This window comes from Spinacia oleracea, chromosome 6 (assembly GCF_020520425.1).
Source record: "Spinacia oleracea cultivar Varoflay chromosome 6, BTI_SOV_V1, whole genome shotgun sequence".
Classification (NCBI taxonomy): Eukaryota; Viridiplantae; Streptophyta; class Magnoliopsida; order Caryophyllales; family Amaranthaceae; genus Spinacia; species Spinacia oleracea.
Window position 1 is genome coordinate 58,783,711 of NC_079492.1, and position 24,051 is coordinate 58,807,761.

The 24,051-nt window shown below is 36.2% G+C and overlaps 1 protein-coding gene across 1 annotated transcript; it reads left to right on the plus strand.

Moving 5' to 3' along the window:
- Positions 1–14,867: 14,867 nt before the first annotated feature.
- On the plus strand, positions 14,868–16,199 carry LOC130463186 (uncharacterized). Its single transcript, XM_056832241.1, has one exon. It carries the CDS (start codon positions 14,868–14,870, stop codon positions 16,197–16,199), a length of 1,332 nt encoding a protein of 443 aa, XP_056688219.1.
- The last annotated feature ends 7,852 nt before the right edge of the window (positions 16,200–24,051 follow it).

Consider the following 24,051-nt stretch of genomic DNA (forward strand, 5'->3'; position numbering starts at 1 on the left):
TTAAGCTTGGTCTCAAGAATTTGCCTATGAGTCTCGAATCTTTCGACCCGAGCCAGATCTTTGAACATGTTCTTTAACTCACTGATGATCGTGAAAGCATCTGAGTTGATGAACGTTTTCTGTAGATCTGCACTCGTGGTTGCAAGCATTAGACATTTCACATCCTTGTTGGCATCAATCCAACGATTGAGGGCTGCCTGAGTGACCCCTTCGCCTGCGGCTTCGGGCATCGCCTCTTCCAGGACATACTCCTTTTCTTCCTGCATAAGAACTATTTACAAGTTCCTTTTCCAGTCAAGGAAGTTTTTCCCGCTCAACTTCTCCTTTTCGAGAATTGATCGAATGTTGAATGAATTGTTGTTTGCCATAATTAAAACTACAATTGAAAAAGAATAAAAAAATAAATAATCATTCACAGTTTCTCTTAATAAACTTAAATTCTAGCATACATGCATAATTCAATGTTCATTAAGCATTTTATTCAAGTTATGTGTTCCGGAAGGTGTGAATAAAATGATTCCAAAATCCTAAAAACCATTGAAGAATTAAGCACATTATGTATTTAGACTCAATTCTAAAATCTTTTAGGTAAGCAAAATCCTTTTGCTAATAGTCTAGAAACTACTCTTGGTTGATAGGTACATCTAAGAACTTATTAGGTAAACCTATCGATTTTGCCACGACATAAAAGGACTCCTTACTTATATCGTTGAGTTTCACCAAAACTAACATGTACTCACAATTATTTGTGTACCTTACCCCTTTAGTATCGATAAGTAACACCTCGTTATGGCGGAAAACTATTACTAAGATCGATGGAAAAAGGATATCCAAGTAAGTGTTATTTTGGCATGGCACCTTTTAACTCAATTTTTAAGTTTGGAACTTAAGGCTCTTACTATGTTGGTTAGATTTTAAGTGAACTAAAATCCTTCATCATGCAACATAATCAAGCTTCGATCTCATGCATATTTAAGACATATTTAAAAGCAATAAATAACTTAAAGCATGCATAAGATAAATGTGATCTAGTATGGCCCGACTTCATCTTGAAGCTTCAACTTCAAAGTCCGTCTTGAAAATCTCCGTGGGAGGCGCCATTTTCTTCAAATAGGATAAGCTATAATTAAACTAATTACAACTATTTGATGGTACGCAGACCATATTTGAATTGAAAAACAAATTTGGTACTTTAGACCAATTACATTCAAATTAATGGTACGCAGACCATATTTTCTATCCTATTTGGGCCATACTAGTCACTTCATAACCTGCAAAACAGTACATATACCATATATACCATTCACCCATTCATTATCATGAATGGCCCACATAGCTGGTTAGTAAAACACGTTATGCATCACATAAATATTTGCAGCAATTAATCAAGGGCACCAATAATCTACCAATTATTCAGTCCTTATTAATTCTAATCAAGTTGTTTAACCTTAAAGGATATGTAGACCTAATCAAGAGTTTATGACTAAAATTGCTCCCACTTAAACCAATAAATTCAAATGCTTTACTAATTTTAAACATAAAAATGTATTTCCAGTCTAACCGGAAACATACAAATTTAATTAAAATTTAAAGCTCATATAAATTTATAATTGAATCCACTTATTTAATTTATTTTTCAGTTGGATTTAAATTAAATCAAGGTTTTTAATTTTAGTAAAATAATTAGAATAAATTAAAATTTATAATAATTATAATATTCAAAATTAAAATCCAAGAAAACAATTTAAATTATTAAATTTAAAACTAATTAAAATTACTCGAACTGAAAATCTCAAATTAAAATTTAAAACGATTTAATCGTAACACAAGGTACGCACATCACCACGCAACGCACAGCCATAGGCCACACGCACACACAGCCATCGCTGGCCACGATGCGCGCAGCCTCTGTGCTGTGTCGCGTCTGCTGCTGCTCACCCTCGCAAGGCACTGCACGCGAGCCAGCGCTCGCTGCACGCGAGCCAGCGCTCGCTGCAAGCGAGCCAGCGCTCGCTGCACGCGAGCCAGCCCTCGCTGCGCGAGGCAGCGCTCGTTGCACGCGGGCCAGCGCTCGCTTGCCTTGCCCCTCGCCCTCGCCCATCGCATAGCACACACGGCCAGCTCCTTTGCTTTGCGCACGCGCCACGCTTTGTTGCTCGCTGCATTCGTACCGCACGGGCGACGAGCTCCCTTGCTCGTCGTCGCGTGCCCGCACTATACAACACCCCTTATGTAACACCCCGACAATTCTCTCTTTTCTAAAACAACATTTTAATATAAAACGTAGAGAATTATCAAGGCATTATCGCCCGTGTGAAAACGTAACGGCTTATTTAGAATTTTGCAGCGGAAAACATAAAACTAACTTTAGGTTTATAAATAATCGATTACAGGTTTAATCCCAAAAATCATCCAACGAAAATAAGGAAATATAAATAGTACGACAAGTTTAAAGTCCCAATTAACAAACCCAAGTCAACTTAGCAAATCAAAACTAAATACAAGCTCTCTATTCCCGATCCCAATGATGCAACATCTTCAAACCTGCAGATGGACAATGCTTATTGATCCTTAGAGACTGCTCACCAAAGATTGGGTCATCACAGGATCAATAAGGCATAGCCATGATCAACATGCACAAGCAAAAACACGTAATCAGCAAAGCTGAGTATTACATACTAAATCAATAATAATCCTAACATGATTCTATTAAACGAACAATCCTAACATGGTACTAAATAAAACATAAGCAAGGATAATCAAGATATATTGACTTGAATACTATATTTGACAGAACTAGACCTTTGTATCATTAACATTATTTTAATTGAAATAGTCAATGGACCGAGTTGCTACTAGAAACTTCTTCTTCTTCACTAAGGAAGACGAGGTACGGGCGCGACTCCGTAAACCCCAATGACCTGCGATATCGAGGGACTTTTGAATAAAATAGAACCGGTGATAATTCCGGCCCCAGAAAAAGCCATAGGCGACCCATGACCCCAACTCCTGATTGTCCGTCACTTTAGACGTGCACAGTCTAAAGCTATTGCTACTCAGTTTCACTTTACATGATTTAACTTTTAATACTTGGTTATGACTCATCAAACATAAATATTATATTCAACAAGTAAACACGACTTCTTTTATATTTGAATTAAACAAGTGATCACAACGTTCAACCAAGAGCCAATCCCAACTATTTTAATCCTTTCTTTATCCATACTTAAAAACCTTTATTAGGTATAAGGTTCAACTACCAAACAAGGTCCTCGGCCCTTATAAAGTAGTGAAAATCTAAAGAGGAACAACGATCAATAAAGATCTAGCCAATATTAAATAATATAAAGTTCCCCAAAACCAACATGCTTGCATCAATATTCCATGCTAACATGATTCAATTCTTATAAATAAAGTTCTATGCTCAATGCATTAATTCAACGACATTGAACATGAAATTCCAACATAAGCAAGTTCATAAATATAGTCATCATATTCTCAATACAACACACATCCAAGCACACAGGTATGTACGTACCTTGTGTAAACAAACTGATAGGACACTTTAACACTTTCAAAAGTCGCCTAAAGAGAATTCTCCGCCTAAACAACCAACAAATAACTCCCAATCAATTTCTAATCGTTCGCAACCATAATAAAGTATTCTAAATACATCCTAACATATTTAGAACATTCCCCAATATCAATACTTGAGTATTTGATTTCCTAGCATCATAATTATTAAATTAATTATTGAAAATCGTTGAAAACTCTTCAAAGCATCATACTTTAAATTTCTAGCAATATAACTAGTTTCAAACTACTCCAAAACATAATTAACGTGTTTGAAATCATAAAAATAATAACTTTAATAACTTATAATCATCCTACCATGGTTTCAAAACTATAAAAACCTTAAAAATCAATGCTTTAATAATTAAAACTCCTATGTTAACCAAAATATATAATCTGAAAATTAGAAATTTCGTTATGCAAAGCATATAATTTGGTTTCTGTATTTACACAATTAAAACCATAATTTAAAGCATGAAAACCTTAATTAAATTACATAAGCAAAAATAAATTGTTAATTAGTTTTAGGGTTGAAGAAATTAACCAAAAAGAGAGAATAAAGGAAGTGCTGGGCGGCGGTAAGGTGGCGCGGCAGTAGGTTGGCGGTGGCTGGTGGCGTCGCACGGCTGGCTGTGCGCGCTGGTGGTGGTGGTGCGTCTGCAGCGACGTGAGAAGGGGAAAATCATGAAGGAAAGGGAAGAAGGAGCAAGAACAATGCTGGCCGCGGAGGCAGCATCGATGGTTGGGGCGCGGCGCAGAATGGTGGCGCAAGTGGTGGTGGCACTCGGTCGTTGTGCGGTGGCAGCACGGTGGCTGCGAGCAAGGAGAAAACGAAACAGAGCCATGGTTAAAGAAATCAAAACGAAAGACAAAACGAAAGAGATAAGAGAAGGAGGGGATGAGAGGAGTACCGGAACGACGGAGGGGGAGGAACGCCGGCGGTGGTGGCTCAACGGCGGCGGCAACAGCGTGAGGGAGCAGGAGGAGAATTTAGTTTTACGTGAAAGTGAAAGGAGGGCCGAGGGTTTGCATATTCACGTGAAGTTCAATGATGTTTCACGTGAAAATTGAAATTAGGATGGGGGGTTATTTGTTTTGGGCTTTATCAAATTGGGCTAGGATTAGAATTAAACTTTTACGTTTGAATCCAAAATCGATTAGGCTTATTTTCCAAATTTCAATGTGTTTTGGTAATTCAAATTCTTTTAAACATAAAATTCTAAAATTATTTTTAATTTAATAAATCGTTAAAATATTTAAATGTAATTAACTAAAATAAATATGCATTAATTATATATTTATTATTAAAACTCGTAAATTCTATTAAATATAAATAACTATACTTTAAAATATATTAATAAAATTATGAATTTACGGGGGATTACACCTTAAGGGTAACACGTAGCTTCCATTGCTTTGTGCGTGCAACATTCATGAGCGTTTTCATAAAAATTTAAAATTTTTAATTCAAAATTAATGACAAATTAATAAAACATATTAATTTCATAATTTTAGGGCGAAAAATCGAAAATTTATTAATTAATTAATTTCCGATTAACATGGATTCAAATCTAGGTCATAAAAATTAAAATTTTAACATAAATTAACAATTTTTATGGTGGATTTTAATCATGGATACCTATTTAAATTATTAATTAATTATGAAAATAAAATCAATTCTAAATTATTCGAATTTCAACAAATTAATCATAATTACAAATTGTTAAACATATACTGTAGGTCAATAAAAAACTCAAGATTTATCAACAAGAATCGCAAATACTTAATTTAACATCTTAAATTTATAAACTTTTGCGTTCGAAAAACTAAAATCTCCGAAAAGTCATAGTTACGCTTCGAATTTGGGATATCTGGGTTCGGCCGAAAAAATTGTTATTGTCAAAATTTTAGAATGCCTTTTACATGCGGAATTGACACATAAATCACTCGATTTGGTTGAGTAACGAAGAAACTGCCGAAAAACTGCGTACATATAATTAAATAAACACAATTTGCAATTAATTACGAAAATTAATCACCCCTTTAATTCTTTGCAAATTTGTAAAATTTAACCATGTTCATGCAATTTAGATTATGAAAATAATAAGAGGCTCGTGATACCACTGTTAGGTTATGATTCATATGAATAAACATAAATCATGCGGAAAAACCATAATGCCAGGAAACATATTATTTACACATAATCATTTAGCATAATTTAGATGCATACACTTTGTAGCGTGCCCTCCCTAGCTGCGCCCGAACCGAACAAGAACAAGTCTTTAGGACTCCAAGTGTCGTCCCTCCGTAGATAGTCCACAGCACGTCCGGATCCGCCTTAAGATTGACCAACTAGAATCGCCCTTAAGGTACTATAATTTTCGGGTATTATAGGGCAATAATATGACTGAATTTTTGCTCTCAAAAATGTCACTTTGAATACTTGAAAACTCGTTATAAATTGTGAACCTAGGCCACATACTTATAGGGGTATGGAAAGAGAATTGGAATCCTACTAGGATACGAATTAATTAAATTAGAATCCTAGTAGAACTCTTATTTAATTAATTTATCTTTTAGGATTAGGAATTTAATCATTAAAAGAATCTTATACGCTTTAGGTTTCGTATGTGAACACAAACACACACGCACGCACAGCAGCCCACAAGGGGCGCCATGCGCGTGCGCGCACAGCCCGAGCAACGCAGCCCAATTGCCACGGAGCCCACGACTGCCGCAGCCTTGGGCGCGCGCTGGGCCTGCCTTGCTGTGGGCCTGGCGCAGCCTTAGCTGTTCGTGTGGCGCGCTGGCTTGCTGGGCGATGGCCCGGCTTCGTGCTGGGCCTTCGTCTGGCAGGCCTCGTCCGATGCTAATTCGTACGATACGCTTCCGATTAAATTCCCGATTCCGGAATTTATTTCCGATACGAACAATATTTAATATTTTTGATTCCGGAATTAATTTCCGTTTCGAACAAATATTTAATATTTCCGTTTCCGGAATTATTTTCCGATTCCGATAATATTTCCGATTCAGACAATATTTCCGTTTCCGGCAATATTTCCGATTCCGGCAATATTTCCATTTCCATTAATATTTTCCGATACGTATCATGTTTCCGTTTTCGGCAACATCTACGACTTGGATAATATTTATATTTCCGATACGATCCATATTTCCGTTTCCGGCAATATCATCGTTTCCGGAGTATTCATTTGCTTGCCTTTGACGATCTCAGCTCCCACTGGAACCAAGATCCGTCGATTCGAATATCCATAGATGGAGTATTTAATGTCATTAAATACTTGATCCGTTTACGTACTATTTGTGTGACCCTATGGGTTCAGTCAAGAGTAAGCCGTGGATTAATATAATTAATTCCACTTGAACTGAAGCGGCCTCTAGCTAGGCATTCAGCTCACTTGATCTCATTGAATTATTAACTTGTTAATTAATACTGAACCGCATTTATTTGACTTAATATTATATGCATACTTGTACCAAGGGCACTCTTTCCGTCATGTGTCAGAAACACAGTTTCCGTTAAAACGCCGTTTAAGAAAGTGGTTTTGACATCCATCTGCCATATTTCGTAATCGTAATATGCAGCGATTGCTAACATTATCCGAATAGACTTTAGTATTGCAACTGGTGAAAAGGTTTCATCGTAATCCACATCGTGGACTTGCCTGTAACCTTTTGCAACCAATCTAGCTTTGAAAACTTCAAGTTTCCCATCCTTGTCCTTTTTCAGTTTGAAAACCCATTTGCTTCCTATGGCTTGGTAACCATCTGGCAAATCGACCAAATCCCAAACTTGGTTTTCAGACATGGAGTCTAATTCAGATTGCATGGCTTCTTGCCATTGCTTGGAGCTAGGGCTCGTCATAGCTTGTTTGTAAGTCGCAGGTTCATCACTTTCAAGTAATAGAACGTCATAGCTCTCGTTCGTCAAAATACCTAAGTACCTTTCCGGTTGAGATATATATCTCTGCGATCTACGCGGGGTTACATTTCTAGATTGTCCTTGATTCTCACCAGATACTTCTAAAGATCTCTGAGTTTCATCCTGAATGTCATCTTGAGCATTCTCTAGAGTTTGTTGTTCGACTCGAATTTCTTCGAGGTCTACTTTTCTCCCACTTGTCATTTTGGAAATGTGATCTCTTTCCAAAAAGATACCATCTCGAGCAACAAACACCTTGTTCTCAGATGTATTGTAGAAGTAATACCCCTTTGTTTCTTTTGGATACCCCACAAGGATACATTTGTCAGATTTTGGATGAAGTTTGTCTGAAATTAATAGTTTGACGTATACTTCACATCCCCAAATTTTAAGAAAAGACACTTTTGGAGGTTTTCCAAACCATAACTCGTATGGAGTCTTTTCAACAGCTTTAGACGGAGCTCTTATTTATAGTGAGTGCAGCTGTATGTAGTGCATGTCCCCAAAATTCTATTGGAAGTTCGTGTTAGGTTATAATACATATGACAAAACATAAATCATGCAGAAAACCTTAATGCCAGGAAATATATTATTTACACATAATCAGTTAGCATAATTTAGGTGCATACACTTTGTAGCGTTCCCTCCCTAGCTGCGCCCGAACCGAACAAGAACAAGTCTTTAGGACTCCAAGTGTCGTCCCTCCATAGATAGTCCACAGCACGTCCGGATCCGCCTTAAGATTGACCAACTAGAATCGCTCTTAAAGTACTACAATTTTCGGATATTATAGGGGACTGAATTTTTGCTCTCAAAAATGTCACTTTTGAATACTTGAAAAACTCGTTATAAATTGTGAACCCAGGCCACATATTTATATGGGTATGGAAAGAGAATTGGAGTCCTACTAGGATACGAATTAATTAAATTAGAATCCTAGTAGAACTCTTATTTAATTAATTTATCTTTTAGGATTCGGAATTTAATCATTAAACGAATCCTATACGCTTTAGGTTTCGTATGTGAACACAAACACACACGCACGCACATCAGCCCACGAGGGGCGCCATGCGCGCGTGCGCATAGCCCGAGCAACGCAGCCTAATTGCCACGGAGCCCAAAACTGCCGCAGCCTTGGGCGCGCGCTGGGCCTGCCTTGCGGTGGGCCTGGCGCAGCCTTGGGCTGGCGTGTTGTGGCGCGCGTTTCCCTTGCTGGACGTGGGCCTGGCTTCGTGCTGGGCCTTCGTCTAGCAAGCTCGTCCGATGCTAATTCGTACGACGCGCTTCTGATTAATTTCCCGATTCCGGAATTCATTTCCGATACGAACAATATTTAACATTTCCGATTCCGGAATTAATTTCCGTTTCGAACAAATATTTAATATTTCCGTTTCCGGAATTATTTTCCGATTCCGATAATATTTCCGATTCAGACAATATTTCCGTTTCCGGCAATATTTCCGATTCCGGCAATATTTCCATTACCATTAATATTTTCCGATACGTACCATGTTTCCGTTTCCGGCAACATCTACGACTTGGATAATATTTATATTTCCGATACGATCCATGTTTCCGTTTCCGGCAATATCATCGTTTCCGGAGTATTCATTTGCTTGCCTTTGATGATCTCAGCTCCCACTGGAACCAAGATCCGTCGATTCCGAATATCCATAGATGGAGTATTTAATGCCGTTAAATACTTGATCCGTTTACGTACTATTTGTGTGACCCTACGGGTTCAGTCAAGAGTAAGCTGTGGATTAATATCATTAATTCCACTTGAACTGAAGTGGCCTCTAGCTAGGCATTCAGCTCACTTGATCTCACTGAATTATTAACTTGTTAATTAATACTGAACTTCATTTATTAGAATTAATATTATATGCATACTTGGACCAAGGGCACTATTTCCTTCAGTCTCCCACTTGTCCTTAGGGACAAGTGTGCATTTCCTAATTCCTTTGTCGCTTGATGCTTGCTCTTGAACATAAGGTAAGAGTTGTCATCCTTATTATGTCCAGAGGTGTTTCTCGGTTTCAGAGTTCAACTGATCAAATAAACAGATAATCATAGCCTATGATTCATCCGAGCACGGCCATGCATTTTACAGTTTCTAGCTCTCCGAGTGGCCTTGTACAACTTTTAAGCATCTCATCCCGATTTATGGGAGGACAATCCCAATCTGGCGATCTTGAGATTAGACTTCGTTTGATAGGTGATTACCTGAGCGTTGCCTTTATAGCCTCCTTTTACGGTGCGTCGGTTGGTCAACGTCAAAGTAACCAGTTCTCAAACAAGTAATCTCAAATCACTCATGTATTGAGGATTTAGTGTCTAATAATTTTAATGAAATTTACTTATGACAGATTTTCATCTCTTATAGTAAAGTTTCATAGGTCTGTCCGATACTAGTCTTCCCAAAGTAAGTATCTATGCAAACGATTACGACATTGCCATGTCCACGTAGTTCAAGAAACAGAACTACTAGTCATCTTGCATTCTAGTCGTCTAACGTTTTCTATGCGTCCATTTTTATAGAAAACTCCGACCAGGGACCATTTTCAACTTTTGACATTCAAGTTCACTTGATAGACATTTCTTAGTCACAGGAATGGTCCTGACAGTCTATCTTGAATATATCGTCAAATTGAAGGGACTCATCATTTAATACTAAACCAAGATTAAATGGAATATGAAAATATATTTCATATATGATAAATGTTCAACCCCAATGTTTTACAACCATGGGCCTCAAACCCATCTTTAAAACAGTTCATGGAATTTCAAAGCTATGCTTGATTTCCAGTGCTACAATGTGAGTGTTGCTTCTCACTTGTTGCATAGGTTTAGTTATCATGCTTTGCCAATCTTAATATCCCTTTCATCGAATGTTTTTCGAGATAAGATGATAAGATCTTTTGAGTTTGTTTATTATGTGATCTAGTCTTTCTTACTACAATAGTGGTTCTACGCATTTTGCAATGAAGAACCATTAAGTGAACAGACATGTGATCTACCCAAGTTCAGTGAAGAGCTTTTTAACATAAACAACCCTGTTTTATTGCTTCTTAGGCAATAAGTTCTTTTACTTCAACTGTATAGGTTGCTAGTGATGCTTTGGTTAGATTTACTTATCCAAGCAGTTCACAGATATGTGGAAGACTTTCCAGCTGCATCTTAGAACTTAGAAATTAATATTTAATTTCCCACGCAACAACTCATGGTCTCCAATCCATGTTGCCATTTCAAAACACGATGCTCTATAGCTCGTCCTTGCCAATGGTTAACTCCAAAATGTCTTGCTTGATCCTTTGCCAGTGTTTATGCGCATAGCATCAATATTTAGCATATCTTTATTTCCTTGAATCAAGAACTATTCCTATGTACCTTTTCAAGTACCATAAGTATTCTTGATCTCAATCTAGTTGATCTTCACTTAGATCAATAGAGATTGGTATATGTTCGTCATGCCTAAAGTCATACGATACGTTTTTGGCGATCCTCATATTATATCATACATGATAAATTCTTTTGCAGAATAATTCCCAATTGAATTCTATTCATGTAACTTTAGCTCATTGAATTTCAGTAGATACTGAATCCAGCTAAATTCTTTGACATATAATATAGGTTAAGAATCTCACTTAGATCCTTTGATGTTTAACTTAGTAAATGCTTATACATAGTTCAAACATTCATTACTTAAATTTATTCACAAGGGTCGAATATCTCCAATGGAGTCTTCCGTGTTTGATTTATTAAATGCCATTACTTAATATAAAACAATATTATAAGATCTTAAATAGATCGTAATGCCCAGTATGTACTAAGTTTCGCCATGATCCATCATTGATGAATAATTTCAAATCTAAGTCATTAGCATTTGAATGTTATTTCACAATAGAGAGATATGTGTGTGATACACATAGGACCAATTAAGTTTTACGTACTCCCACTAAACTTCTTATATATCTATAAGAATTATGTACATTTTATGAAACTAAAATACTTATTAGCTTCACTAAGATACATTTCCAATTCCCAATTGCTTGCTTAAATCTGTACTTAGATTTCATAAGCCAGCTTTCTATTCAAGCATTTATTTGGATCCACAAATCCTATGACATACCATGTACATAGTTTCTTCCAACATTTGATTGAGGAATACGTTTTGTCATTATTGCTTGATTTATAGACTTGAGCATTAAGATTATGCATAAGGTTTCAACACAATCCATGCCATGAATTTGCTTGTAACCTTTAGCAACTAATCTAGATTTGTGTGTGAACACAATTTCATGTTTGATGGTTTTTATCCTTAAAACAAACTTGCAACCAATAGCTGTGAAACTACTCTTGCAAATCAATAAAATTTCAATTTTGTCATCAAAACATTGAGTATGTTTTATGGCCTCTAACCATTTAAAACATTTGAGTCTATATATGGCCTCTAACCATTTTAGGGAATCTGGGTTTCGTCATAGCTTTCTTACAGGTCACGAACTCATTAATCTACATGATAATAGTTTGACTGCAAGTTGTAGGTTTCTTCACTATCTAATAGAAGAATCTCATAGTTTCAGTGACTTGAACTCTATTCCTACTTGGGTATAGAACATCAAACAAATAGAATATTAATAGCCACTTGAAAGTCCTTTGAATATTCTGTTCTCCTTGAAGCACTTGTGAAGTCTTCTAAGAGATGTCTATTCTTTAAAGCCACTTCTAAAGTCCTTAAAGAATACGTGTTCGGATTTTCTGAAGAACTTCGAAAAGCCTCCGGAATGTCCGTTTATGTTTGTTGTTCGCCTCGAAGACCTTTCGAGGTCTATTTTCTCCCACTTGTCATTTTGGAAACGAATCTCCAAAAGGACATTATTTCGAGCAAACAAACATTATGTTCTCAAAAATTCGTGGTAGAAACAATACCCTTGTGTCTCATTTGAATAAATCACAATGAAACATATATCTAGACATGGGCCTTAGTTTGTTGAATAACAAACACTAAGCTCCCACTGAGTTTAGAAACTCTTTAGATATATATATTTATGAAAAGATATTCTCAAATTACTTTTCAATAGCTTTGACGAATTTGGTTTAGTTTGGTGGTAGTTGAGCATTTTGTTCTAGAAATTATAGGAAAATTCTTTATGATTCATCATTGATCGAATCAAGTACTAATTGACTTCGATCATTCCAACTTCGATATGCCATATCTTATGGAGCTAGATTGTGAATTTACTACACACAATCATTGATGATCATTTTGGTCTCAAGTAATCATTAACATGATCTATCCTAGATCTTTATGATTTCTTGCCAAGTGGATTTTATACTTCTGGATTTCTTGCCAAGTAAAATTTTAGAATGCCTTTTACATGCGGAATTGACACAAAAATCACTCGATTTGGATGAGTAACGAAGAAACTGCCGAAAAACTGCGTACATATAATTAAATAAACGCAATTTGCAATTAATTACGAAAATTAATCACCCCTTTAATTCTTTGCAAATTTGTAAAATTTAACCATGTTCATGCAATTTAGATTATGAAAATAATAAGAGGCTCTGATACCACTGTTAGGTTATGATACATATGAATAAACATAAATCATGCGGAAAAACCATAATGCCAGGAAACATATTATTTACACATAATCATATAGCATAATTTAGATGCATACACTTTGTAGCGTGCCCTCCCTAGCTGCGCCCGAACCGAACAAGAACAAGTCTTTAGGACTCCAAGTGTCGTCCCTCCGTAGATAGTCCACAGCACGTCCGGATCCGCCTTAAGATTGACCAACTAGAATCGCCCTTAAGGTACTATAATTTTCGGATATTATAGGGCAATAATATGACTGAATTTTTGCTCTCAAAAATGTCACTTTTGAATACTTGAAAAACTCGTTATAAATTGTGAACCCAGGCCACATATTTATAGGGGTATGGAAAGAGAATTGGAATCCTACTAGGATACGAATTAATTAAATTAGAATCCTAGTGGAACTCTTATTTAATTAATTTATCTTTTAGGATTAGGAATTTAATCATTAAACGAATCCTATACGCTTTAGGTTTCGTATGTGAACACAAACACACACGCACGCACAGCAGCCCACGAGGGGCGCCATGCGCGCGCGCACACAGCCCGAGCAACGCAGCCCAATTGCCACGGAGCCCACGTTTGCCGCAGCCTTGGGCGCGCGCTGGGCCTGCCTTGCGGTGGGCCTGGCGCAGCCTTGGGCTGGCGTGTTGTGGCGCGCGTTTCCCTTGCGGGACGTGGGCCTGGCTTCGTGCTGGGCCTTCGTCTAGCAAGCTCGTCCGATGCTAATTCGTACGACGCGCTTTCGAATAATTTCCCGATTCCGGAATTCATTTCCGATACGAACAATATTTAACATTTTCGATTCCGGAATTAATTTCCGTTTCGAACAAATATTTAATATTTCCGTTTCCGAAATTATTTTCCGATTCCGATAATATTTCCGATTCAGACAATATTTCCGTTTCCGGCAATATTTCCGATTCCGGCAATATTTCCATTACCATTAATATTTTCCGATACGTACCATGTTTCCGTTTCCGGCAACATCTACGACTTGGATAATATTTATATTTCCGATACGATCCATGTTTCCGTTTCCGGCAATATCATCGTTTCCGGAGTATTCATTTTCTTGCCTTTGACGATCTCAGCTCCCACTGGAACCAAGATTCGTCGATTCCGAATATCCATAGATGGAGTATTTAATGCCATTAAATACTTGATCCGTTTACGTACTATTTGTTTGACCCTACGGGTTCAGTCAAGAGTAAGCTGTGGATTAATATCATTAATTCCACTTGAACTATAGCGGCCTCTAGCTAGGCATTCAGCTCACTTGATCTCACTGAATTTTTAACTTGTTAATTAATACTGAACCGCATTTATTAGACTTAATATTATATGCATACTTGGACCAAGGGCACTATTTCCTTCAGTCTTCTTAGGCTTAGTATGCAAGGTCAGTTTGGTAACTTTGTAGTACTAGGTTAGCCACCACAAATGATTGGCATTGTGGTATTTAAGGCAAATGATTGTAAGGGAAGCATATAATACGAAAATTCACAAAATACTTGAGCTACAATTTTGCATCTTTCCTTAGTTTCTCTTAATCAAAATCTGAACTTTCTGCATTTCTTTCATAAAAAATCTTCATGGTATCAGAGTTGTAGGAGTTCAGATTATTAGAGAATCAGTGTGAGATTTGCAAGAGTGAAGTTTTTCGTAGAAAATCACCTCAAAGGTCCCACCTTTATAGCTGATAGTGAGTGAATCTGGGAGAAATCACTCACAGTAGCTATGGGTTCGAGGTTTACATTCTCAGATATGAAAAATCCTTTGTTCCTTCATCTATCTGATGGACCTCTTTCCATCAGTGTGACTAAGTTACAAGGTGCAGCTGACTACAGAGCATGGAGGAGGTCATTTGAGATACAACTCTCATCCAAAAGAAAGCTCGGATTTGTCAATGGCACTGTGATAAGCAGCAATGAGGAAGAAGTCAATGCAACTCATTGGGATACCTGCAATGATCTGGTAACTTGCTGGCTTCATGCTAATGTATCTGATTCTATCAAAAATTCTATCTTGTTTATTAAAAATGCACATGAAGCATGGAAACTGTTAGAAAAAAAGTTTATGCTTTCAAATGGCTCTAGAAAATATAAGTTAAACAAAGACTTGTTTAATCTGAAACAAAATGGTAGAAACTTGGATGAATATTATATTGTGATGAGCAGCCTGTGGGATGAAATTGAGTCAATGAACATGCTTCCCATTCTCACAACTATTGCACAAGATGTATCAGCGGTAATGAAAGCTATTGAAACTCAAAAGCAGGAAGCAAAACTGTTTCAGTTCTTAAATGGTCTTGATGACATTTATAGTCCACAAAGAAGTAAGTTGTTAATGCAATCACCCTTACCATCTGTTGAGTCTGCTTGTGTTGTGATACAACAAGAAGAAACTCAAAGAGATATGCTTGTTCACAATGGTGGTCTGGATGGTGACACCTCTGCCATGTACAACAAGGGTGGAGTGAACATAGAAAGAACAGGTAGATGCACTGCTTGTTGGATCAAAGGACACAATAGTGAAAGATGTTGGACTGTTGTTGGATATCCAAAATGGCACTACAAATACAACAAGAAAGTTGGAGGCAAAACTGAAAATAGAAGTCAGTCCACTGGAAAGTGGTCAGGTAACAAGCGAAGTAGTTCAAGTGGGATGAAATCTGCTAACTCTGCTCAAGGGATGAATGAGAAAGATGATGAGATTGTGTTCTCAAGCCAGCAGTTGGAAAAATTAGTCAAACTCATACCCTCAAGTGCAGTGTCAGCACTCAATGCCATGAAACACTCAGACACTGATGATGAATTGGACAATGTCTTCTCTGGCATGATAACTTGTTTGAATGCAAGGTGTGATGAGTGGATAATGGAATCTTGTGTATCTAACCACATGATAGGAACTTTAAACATGCTGACAAATGTGAGAAAAGCACCATCTAACCTGACAATTAATTTGCCAACTGGTGCAAGTGCAATGATAACTCACAATAGAGACATCACTCTTCCTAATGGTCTTGAAATGACAAATGTATTGTATGTGCCTCGTTCAAACACAATTTGATGTCTATCCATAAGTTGGCAAAAGACAATCTATGTGATGTGTTGTTTTGTCCAAAAACATGCACTATTGTGGATTCTCTGACTAAGAAGCTCAGAGGTGAAGGTGAGATGAAGCATGGTCTATACTACTTGAAACACTCAAAGGAAGAAACAAGAAAAATAATTGCAAATATGAGCTCTAGAACTAATCTGTATGACCTCTGGCATCACAGATTGGGACATGCACCCAAGTCAAAACTCAGACACATTCCTTGTGTACAACCATATGTGAAAGATAAGACTCATACCTGTATAACTTGCCCCGTGTCCAAGTTCACCAAGTTACCCTACTGCATGAGTGACTCTCATGCTGCAGAACCCTTTGAATTGATTCACATTGACTTATGGGGGCCTTACAGAGTAGAGGCCAGAGGAAAGTACAGGTACTTTATGACAATTGTGGATGACTTCTCAAGAATGACCTGGTTGTACTTGCAGAAACTCAAATCTGAGTCATATGGAACAATTGAGATGTTCAGTAATTATGCAAATACTCAGTACAACAAGAAAATCAAGATAATCAGATCAAACAATGCGTTAGAGTTTGATGATCATGAATGCAAATTGTTCTTTGCAAAGATGGGAATCATCCATCAAACTTCTTGTGTCAACAGACCCCAACAAAATGCAAGAGTTGAGAGAAAACACAAACATTTTTTAGAGGTGAGCAGAGCACTGAGATTTCAAGCTAGCTTGCCATTGAAATACTGGAGTGAATGTGCTCTGACTGCTGTACACCTGATAAACAGATTACCTATACCAGTTCTGAAAAACAAAACTCCCTATGAAGTCCTAAACAACTGTGCCCCAGCATATGATCATTTAAGAGTCTTTGGTTGCTTAAGCTTTGCCTCAAACCCAGATCACACAGGTGACAATTTTGAAGCAAGAGGTGTACCTTGTGTTTTCATAGGGTATCCTGCCACTCAGAAGGGATACAGGTTGCTAAATCTCTTGAACATGTCCTAGTTTGTCTCAAGGGATGTAAAGTTCCATGAAGACATCTTTCCCTTGAAAAAAAATTGTATAACCTCCTACATGAAACCTCTTCCTGTTCCAATGTCCAATCCATATGATTTTTCAGATGATGTCATAGACTACACTGATGACCACACTGATGATCTTGAACAAAACACAGCCCAAAACACACACCCAAACACAAGCCCAAACACTAACCCAAACACATAGCCACAAACAGACCAAACCAATGAACCCTTGAACCAGCCAATCCTAAGAAGGTCCACTAGACAAACAAAACCACCCACTTGGATAGAAAACTATGTTAATCCATCTGTCAGACCTTCTGCAAATGTCATAACTGTGACACAGTTTCCTTTGACCAAACCATTCAATTGTTTCTTATCCACAATGATCAGAACAACTGATCTTGTGCATTTCAAGCATGTTGTTTCTCACAAACACTGGGTAGATGCCATGAATACAGAACTAGAAGCACTTGAACTGAATGACACTTGGGAAATAACAACCTTGCCTCCTGGAAAACATGTCATTGGGTGCAAGTGGCTATACAGAACAAAGCACAATAAAGATGGTAGTATTGAAAGGCATAAATCTAGAGTTGTTGTTCTTGGAAACAAACAGATTCATGGAATTGATTACAGTGAAAATTTTGCTCCAGTGGCAAAAATGACAACTGTAAGCTCTGATAGCAGTGACTGCAATGTTTGACTAGTTTGCAGTACAAATGGATGTCACAAATGCATTTTCGCATGGGGAATTGCAAGAAGAGGTGTATATGAAATTGCCACAGGGCTACGCTGGTCTAGGATCTAGGATAAGTGTAAACCAGGGGGAGACTGAATCAACAGACAAGGTTTGCAGGCTAATCAAGGCATTGTATGGTCTCAAATAAGCTCCTAGACAGTGGTTCAGCAAACTTTCAAAGACTCTGATCACCATTGGTTATTCTCAATCAAAAGCAGATTACAGCTTGTTTACAAAGTCAACAGAAATAACAATCACCATCACTCTGATCTATGTTGATGACTTGATGATATGTGGAAACTCTGTGGAGGAGATTAATGGTCTTAAAAATATGCTATCAAAGTCCTTTCATATGAAAGATCTTGGGGAGCTGACCTATTTTTTGGGGTTGGAAATTGATAGATATGATCATGGTTTCTTTGTGTCTCAAAGGAAATACACTACTGAACTGTTGAAAGAATTTGGCATGAAAAACTCATCTCAACTAAAGCTCCCTATGGATATTCACCTCAAACTGAGTCTAGAAAAGGGTGATCCTCTCCCTGATCCAAAACTATATCAAAGAATATTGGGCAAACTGATCTATCTAACAATCACTAGGCCTGATATCACATTTACAGTTCACACCCTCTCTCAGTTCATGCAACAACCAACAACAGTTCATATGCAAGCAGCAAAAAGACTTCTAAGATACCTTGTGGGGACTGCAAATCAAGGAATCTTGCTAGCATCATCATCTTCTGCACAACTAACAGCATACTGCGACAGTGATTGGGGTAGTTATCCTACATAAAGGAGATCCACTACTGGTTTTTGCATCCTCCTAGGCTCATCACCAATCTCTTGGAAATCCAAGAAACAAACAGTAGTGGAACGCTCTACTGCAGAGGCAGAATACAGAGCCATGGCCCTGACAGCTTGTGAACTTACATGGCTAAAAGTTCTATTGAAGGATATGGGAATCCAAAAGCTACCAACTGCTGTTATGAAGTGTGACAACCGTGCTGCCATTGCTATTGCTGCAAACCCAATTCTCCATGAAAGAACAAAACATATAGAGATGGACTGTCATTTCATCAGAGACAAGGTCAACACTGGAGAAATTGTAACTCAGTTTGTTCCTTCACATGCTCAGGCAGCTGATGTTCTAACCAAAGTCCTAAACACCAAACAGCATTATGATCTCTTAAGCAAACTTGGAGTGCAAATTTCACCCACCACTCAGCTTGAGGGGGAGTATTAAGGGAAGTTCAGAGTTCAGCCCAATGAAGCAAGCCCATTTTACATTTTAAGGCCTTTTGTTTGTCTTTTATTTGTCATCTTTGTAGCCATGTTGTTGTTGTCTTCTTAGGCTTAGTATGCAAGGTCAGTTTGGTAACTTTGTAGTACTAGGTTAGCCACCACAAATGATTGGCATTGTGGTATTTAAGGCAAATGATTGTAAGGGCAGCATACAATACGAAATCCACAAAATACTTGAGCTACAAGTTTGCATCTTTCCTTAATTTCTCTTAATCAAAATCTGAACTTTCTGCATTTCTTTCATAAAAATTTAGGGGTTTCAACCTTTTGTTTTCTAAACCAGTTTAGGGGCAAGGGGAGTCTCGTTAGTATCTGTTTCACAATACTTGCATCATTTCTTTTTTCCACCTATTTCAATGTATTTTTTTGGACGTTAATATCTCTAATGCGTATAAGTTAAAATTATAAAAAGTTGATATTTGAAATCTTGTCATTAATATGAATTTAACAAGATCTCACTTGACTATTTTTTTTTACATAATGGTGCAAGAATGATGGTCAAAGTTGGTTGATGAATAGTATACAAATAAGAAACGATGCAAGTATTGTAAAACGAAAGTAGCATTTAGTAATAGTATGAATGGATGTATGATGTTTGTGCTGGAAACCCAATGTTTCCCACAAGTGAGTTATTCTCTATTGGAAAAAGAGCAGATAAATACCAACTCATTAGTTTGGAGTTACTCCCATTATACCCAATTGATTTTAGTGTGGAGTTTTCATAGGCTTATAAGTGGATCGAACTCTCCCCCTTTTTATTGGTTTACCCATACCCATTTCAAATTTCTCTGAAATTTAACAGCTTGTCGTTTAAAACTAAGATAGGACAAAAACTCTTAATTAAACTAGGTAATACAATAAATATTCTAAACCGGTCAAAATGCTTACACGTACTCCTATATAATGTAAAAGTTAATTTTATTTAGTGATAATTTTTTTTCTATAAAATTATCCCTTCAAAATACTCGTAATGTATAACAGATATCATTAAACTTTTTTAACTTTTATCCATAAAATTATATTTCATAATATAAAAAGTTATTCAAAAAAATTTAAAAGTTGTCAAGTACTAGGTAAAAATTACCCCAAGGTATATACTTTTATTGTACACCGGATGGAAGCAAGATCACCCCCCACAATAACCAGATTGGAGAGGAACTAATATGTTTACGTTTTCAAAGTGTCCGGAGGATGGGGCGGGGCGGGTCTAAAACAAAATCCACACCCGCCACATCAACTATGATGGGTACGATATTTATGCCCATCCCAGTCTCGTCACCTGCAAAAACATCCCCCATCTTCACTTATTTAGAGCGAATGCGAAATGGATCTTCCATAAAACCCGACCACTGACATCCCTAAAAAGAAACTAATATATTTACATTTCCGTAGTGTCCGGAGGTCCGAGTACCAACCACGCCCAAAGAAAACATAAAAACTTACGGATTTTTAGACGCAGGCTGATAGCCAACTTTGAACTGAAGTACTCATATTTATGGGCCTTAAGATTTAAACCTTGACAAAGATCTATCCATCTAGTATTTGGTTTCTGTCTGCCCAACAAATTTGGGCCTTTTGGCCTTTGAATTAAACGTCGGCGCTCCTGGGCTGCAAACCTGCAATCAACAAATTTTCTTCTTTGGGGAAATTCCAGAATTTTGAGTAATCGTTTTTTTTTTCCTTCTTTTAATCAATGTGATACGTATTCGGCTACTCCTAAATAAATAAGTTCCACATATAATTACAAGGTGGAGTTGTTGAGTTCACCTTGTAACTTGAAAATTACAGGGTCGAGCCTCATCAACTACGAAATGTTTAGAAGTGACTCAAACGAATATCTGTATAGCTCAACAAAAACTTTGAAACGACATATATAGATCAACAAAAACTTCATCAGTGCTACAAGTTACAACAAATTGCAAAGATTATTATCCTAGCAAAACTCTCAACGATCGATTCAATTGTTACGGAATAGTGAATTTTCATAAATCACAACACCAAAAAGACAATAGAAGTCCTACTTCATTGAAAAAAGTTTACAACACCACAAAAAAATATCTCTCATTAAGTCATTATTTTTTAGGTTTACTAGTCACACTCAAGTAAATGCGTGATTGTTTAATTATAGTACGAAAATGACGTTTGTTTAGACAAAAAATAAAATCAAAATGAGGCCCAATATGTTTCTTTTGGGTAGAGGCTCACTATGTTCATTGCATCTTATTTTCACTTATAATTTCTAAAGCAGAATTATTATGTTTTTTTTTTACATAAGCTTAATTTTGCATAAATAAAGGAGTTTACAAACTAAGGTTCTTATAGACCATTACATATACTACAAAATAAACTAAAAACATAGTTTATTAATAGCTAAGAAGAATTAAAAGAGTGGACTAAGTTCAATGTGTAACTATAATTATACACTATCCCAAAAAAAACTATAAGGAGTAATTGAATACGTAATACATTTAAATAAGTTTATTAAACAACACCATTAAGTTAGAATTATACTTCCTTGTTGGAGGACACCTCCAAGATGAGCAATATTAATAGAATACATTTTATAAAAAAAGATCATCGTGTACCCGTAATTTCAGGTCGACTAATTAACGGTGCGTTTTATTTTATTTGATTTTCGTTTATTTTTTCTGAGCTTATCTTATCTTTATTGAACTCATCGTGTCTTAACTTATTTGTTATGTTTACCTGATTTTTATTTATTTTAGTAAATAATTTTATACGTTAAATACCTTAATTAATTAAATGTTGTCCATAATACCATTCATTCATTTAAATAATTAAATGTGAAATGGTCAACTTGTAGGCTGTTGCTAGCAAATTGAACCCACCGTTTCATCAATTGGGGAAATTATGAAGCAATTAAGATGTTATTTGTTGGCAATGCTTCGATGAATCATGTGATTTGCCAGTTGGTTATCTTCAATTCTTCAAGTGGACTAGAAAATCAAACGTGATCTTATTCATTCTTGGTCCTCATGGACAACCAATTAATTTTACATATTTTTTTAGAAAATAAAAAGATTGCTAGATTTGTAAGAATCATGAAACTAAGTTTTGAATTTTGTAATAAAGATATTCATAATGTGTTTCTTAAGTGTTACAGACACATTATTTGGCCGGTATAGCTAGACTTGAAAAAGAATAACTCATATTCACTACTCAAATCATAGTTAAATGGAATGGAGTGTAAGAAATATGGAGTAGACAATATATATAATTTTTACAATTTTACATGGACCAAGACGGAAAAATGCTTGAATAATAATCCAGTTGGATTAGTTAAAGAATAATCCAATTCGGCTAGTTAATTCAAAACCATGTGTACTCACTACAATAATTTGTATCTTTAATGACAACCTAATAAAGACGGACCAAAAATCCCGTCGCAAAAGGCTTTTGCGACGGGGCTAACAACCAAACAAAGACGGGAACAACCGCCGCAAATGTCTTTTACGACGGGTTAACGACTGTATTTTTTTATTTATGACGGCCCCTTTTATGACGGGTTCGCGATAGGAAATCCCGTCATTAATCAACGATTATCGACCTTTAGCGACGAGATTTCTCGTCGTTAATGGTACAATTTTTTGTAGTGGTTGTTGAAGCTGGAAAATTAAGAAGATGTATCATAGAATATTACTCCCCCCGTCTCTTTTTATTCTTTATGTTTGGTATTTTACACGGGTTTTAACGATTAACTAATGTGCATTAGATTCCTCTATTTTTTATTTAAACAAGTCAAATTACGTTTATTTATATTATTTTCACTTTTATCAAAATTTTGATATTGGAAAATGAGAAAAAGTTAATGTCCCAATGGAAAAGTGTGAGAGATAAAATGACTCAATGAATTTAATTGGTTAAAATGATCATTGGACACAAATTTGATAGAATATTAAAACATTTATGTGATAGTATAAAAGGACAAAAGGTCTTGTGCGCACAAGGTGTAAAATAAATTTATTGTACACCAAAATAACTTTTACTCATTCTTTTGTAACTTTAACCTAATCTTGATTAACTTTTATATTAATAAAAAAAATTGATAGATAAACATTTTAAAGGGTTAAATGAATAATTTTATACATTATTAGTGATTTTGAAGAAATAAGTTTTATTAAAATGAAAATAAAATTCACTAAAAAATAGATAACTTTTACATATATAAGCTTAACTTTTAAGTATTTTGAGTTAGCTTTTACTTCGGTGTACAATATTTATTCTACAACCTTTGTAAATAAGAATTTGTGATAAAAGGAAATGTAAAAAACATTTTGGGACACCCAAAAAGAAAAACGTAAAAAACAAAAAGAGACGGAGGGAGTAGTATAGAGTAATCTGATCGATGTTAATAAGTCTTATATCCACTAATTATTCTTAAACTAGTAATTAAAGGCTACTAGCTTAGGTTTAATTAGCTAGTAAATATAATAGATCGAAATTAATATCCTTAGAGAACTATGTGTTATTTTGTTTGAATAAGTCACAATGGCACAATAAATTAAAAAGAAGGGAGAGGAGTTATATAAAAAAAAATGACATATTATAGTATAAGCTCTCAATTTTCATGGATCAATAGACCAATAGTTTATTGATACAGGGTATTGTAATTAATTATATACTCGATCCGTACTACGTACGAGGTGTGCATGATATATCAACCTCTTGGCTTTTTGCCTCTTGTTGTCGAAAGCATATAATAGATGTTCAATCTCAGTGCCCTAAATCATACGACAAATAAGACATTAAAACGTAGCTAAATAATT

Coding starts and splice junctions, on each gene's coding strand:
- LOC130463186 (XM_056832241.1), top strand. CDS start 14,868: ATGGGTTCGAGGTTTACATTCTCAGATATGAAAAATCCTTTGTTCCTT.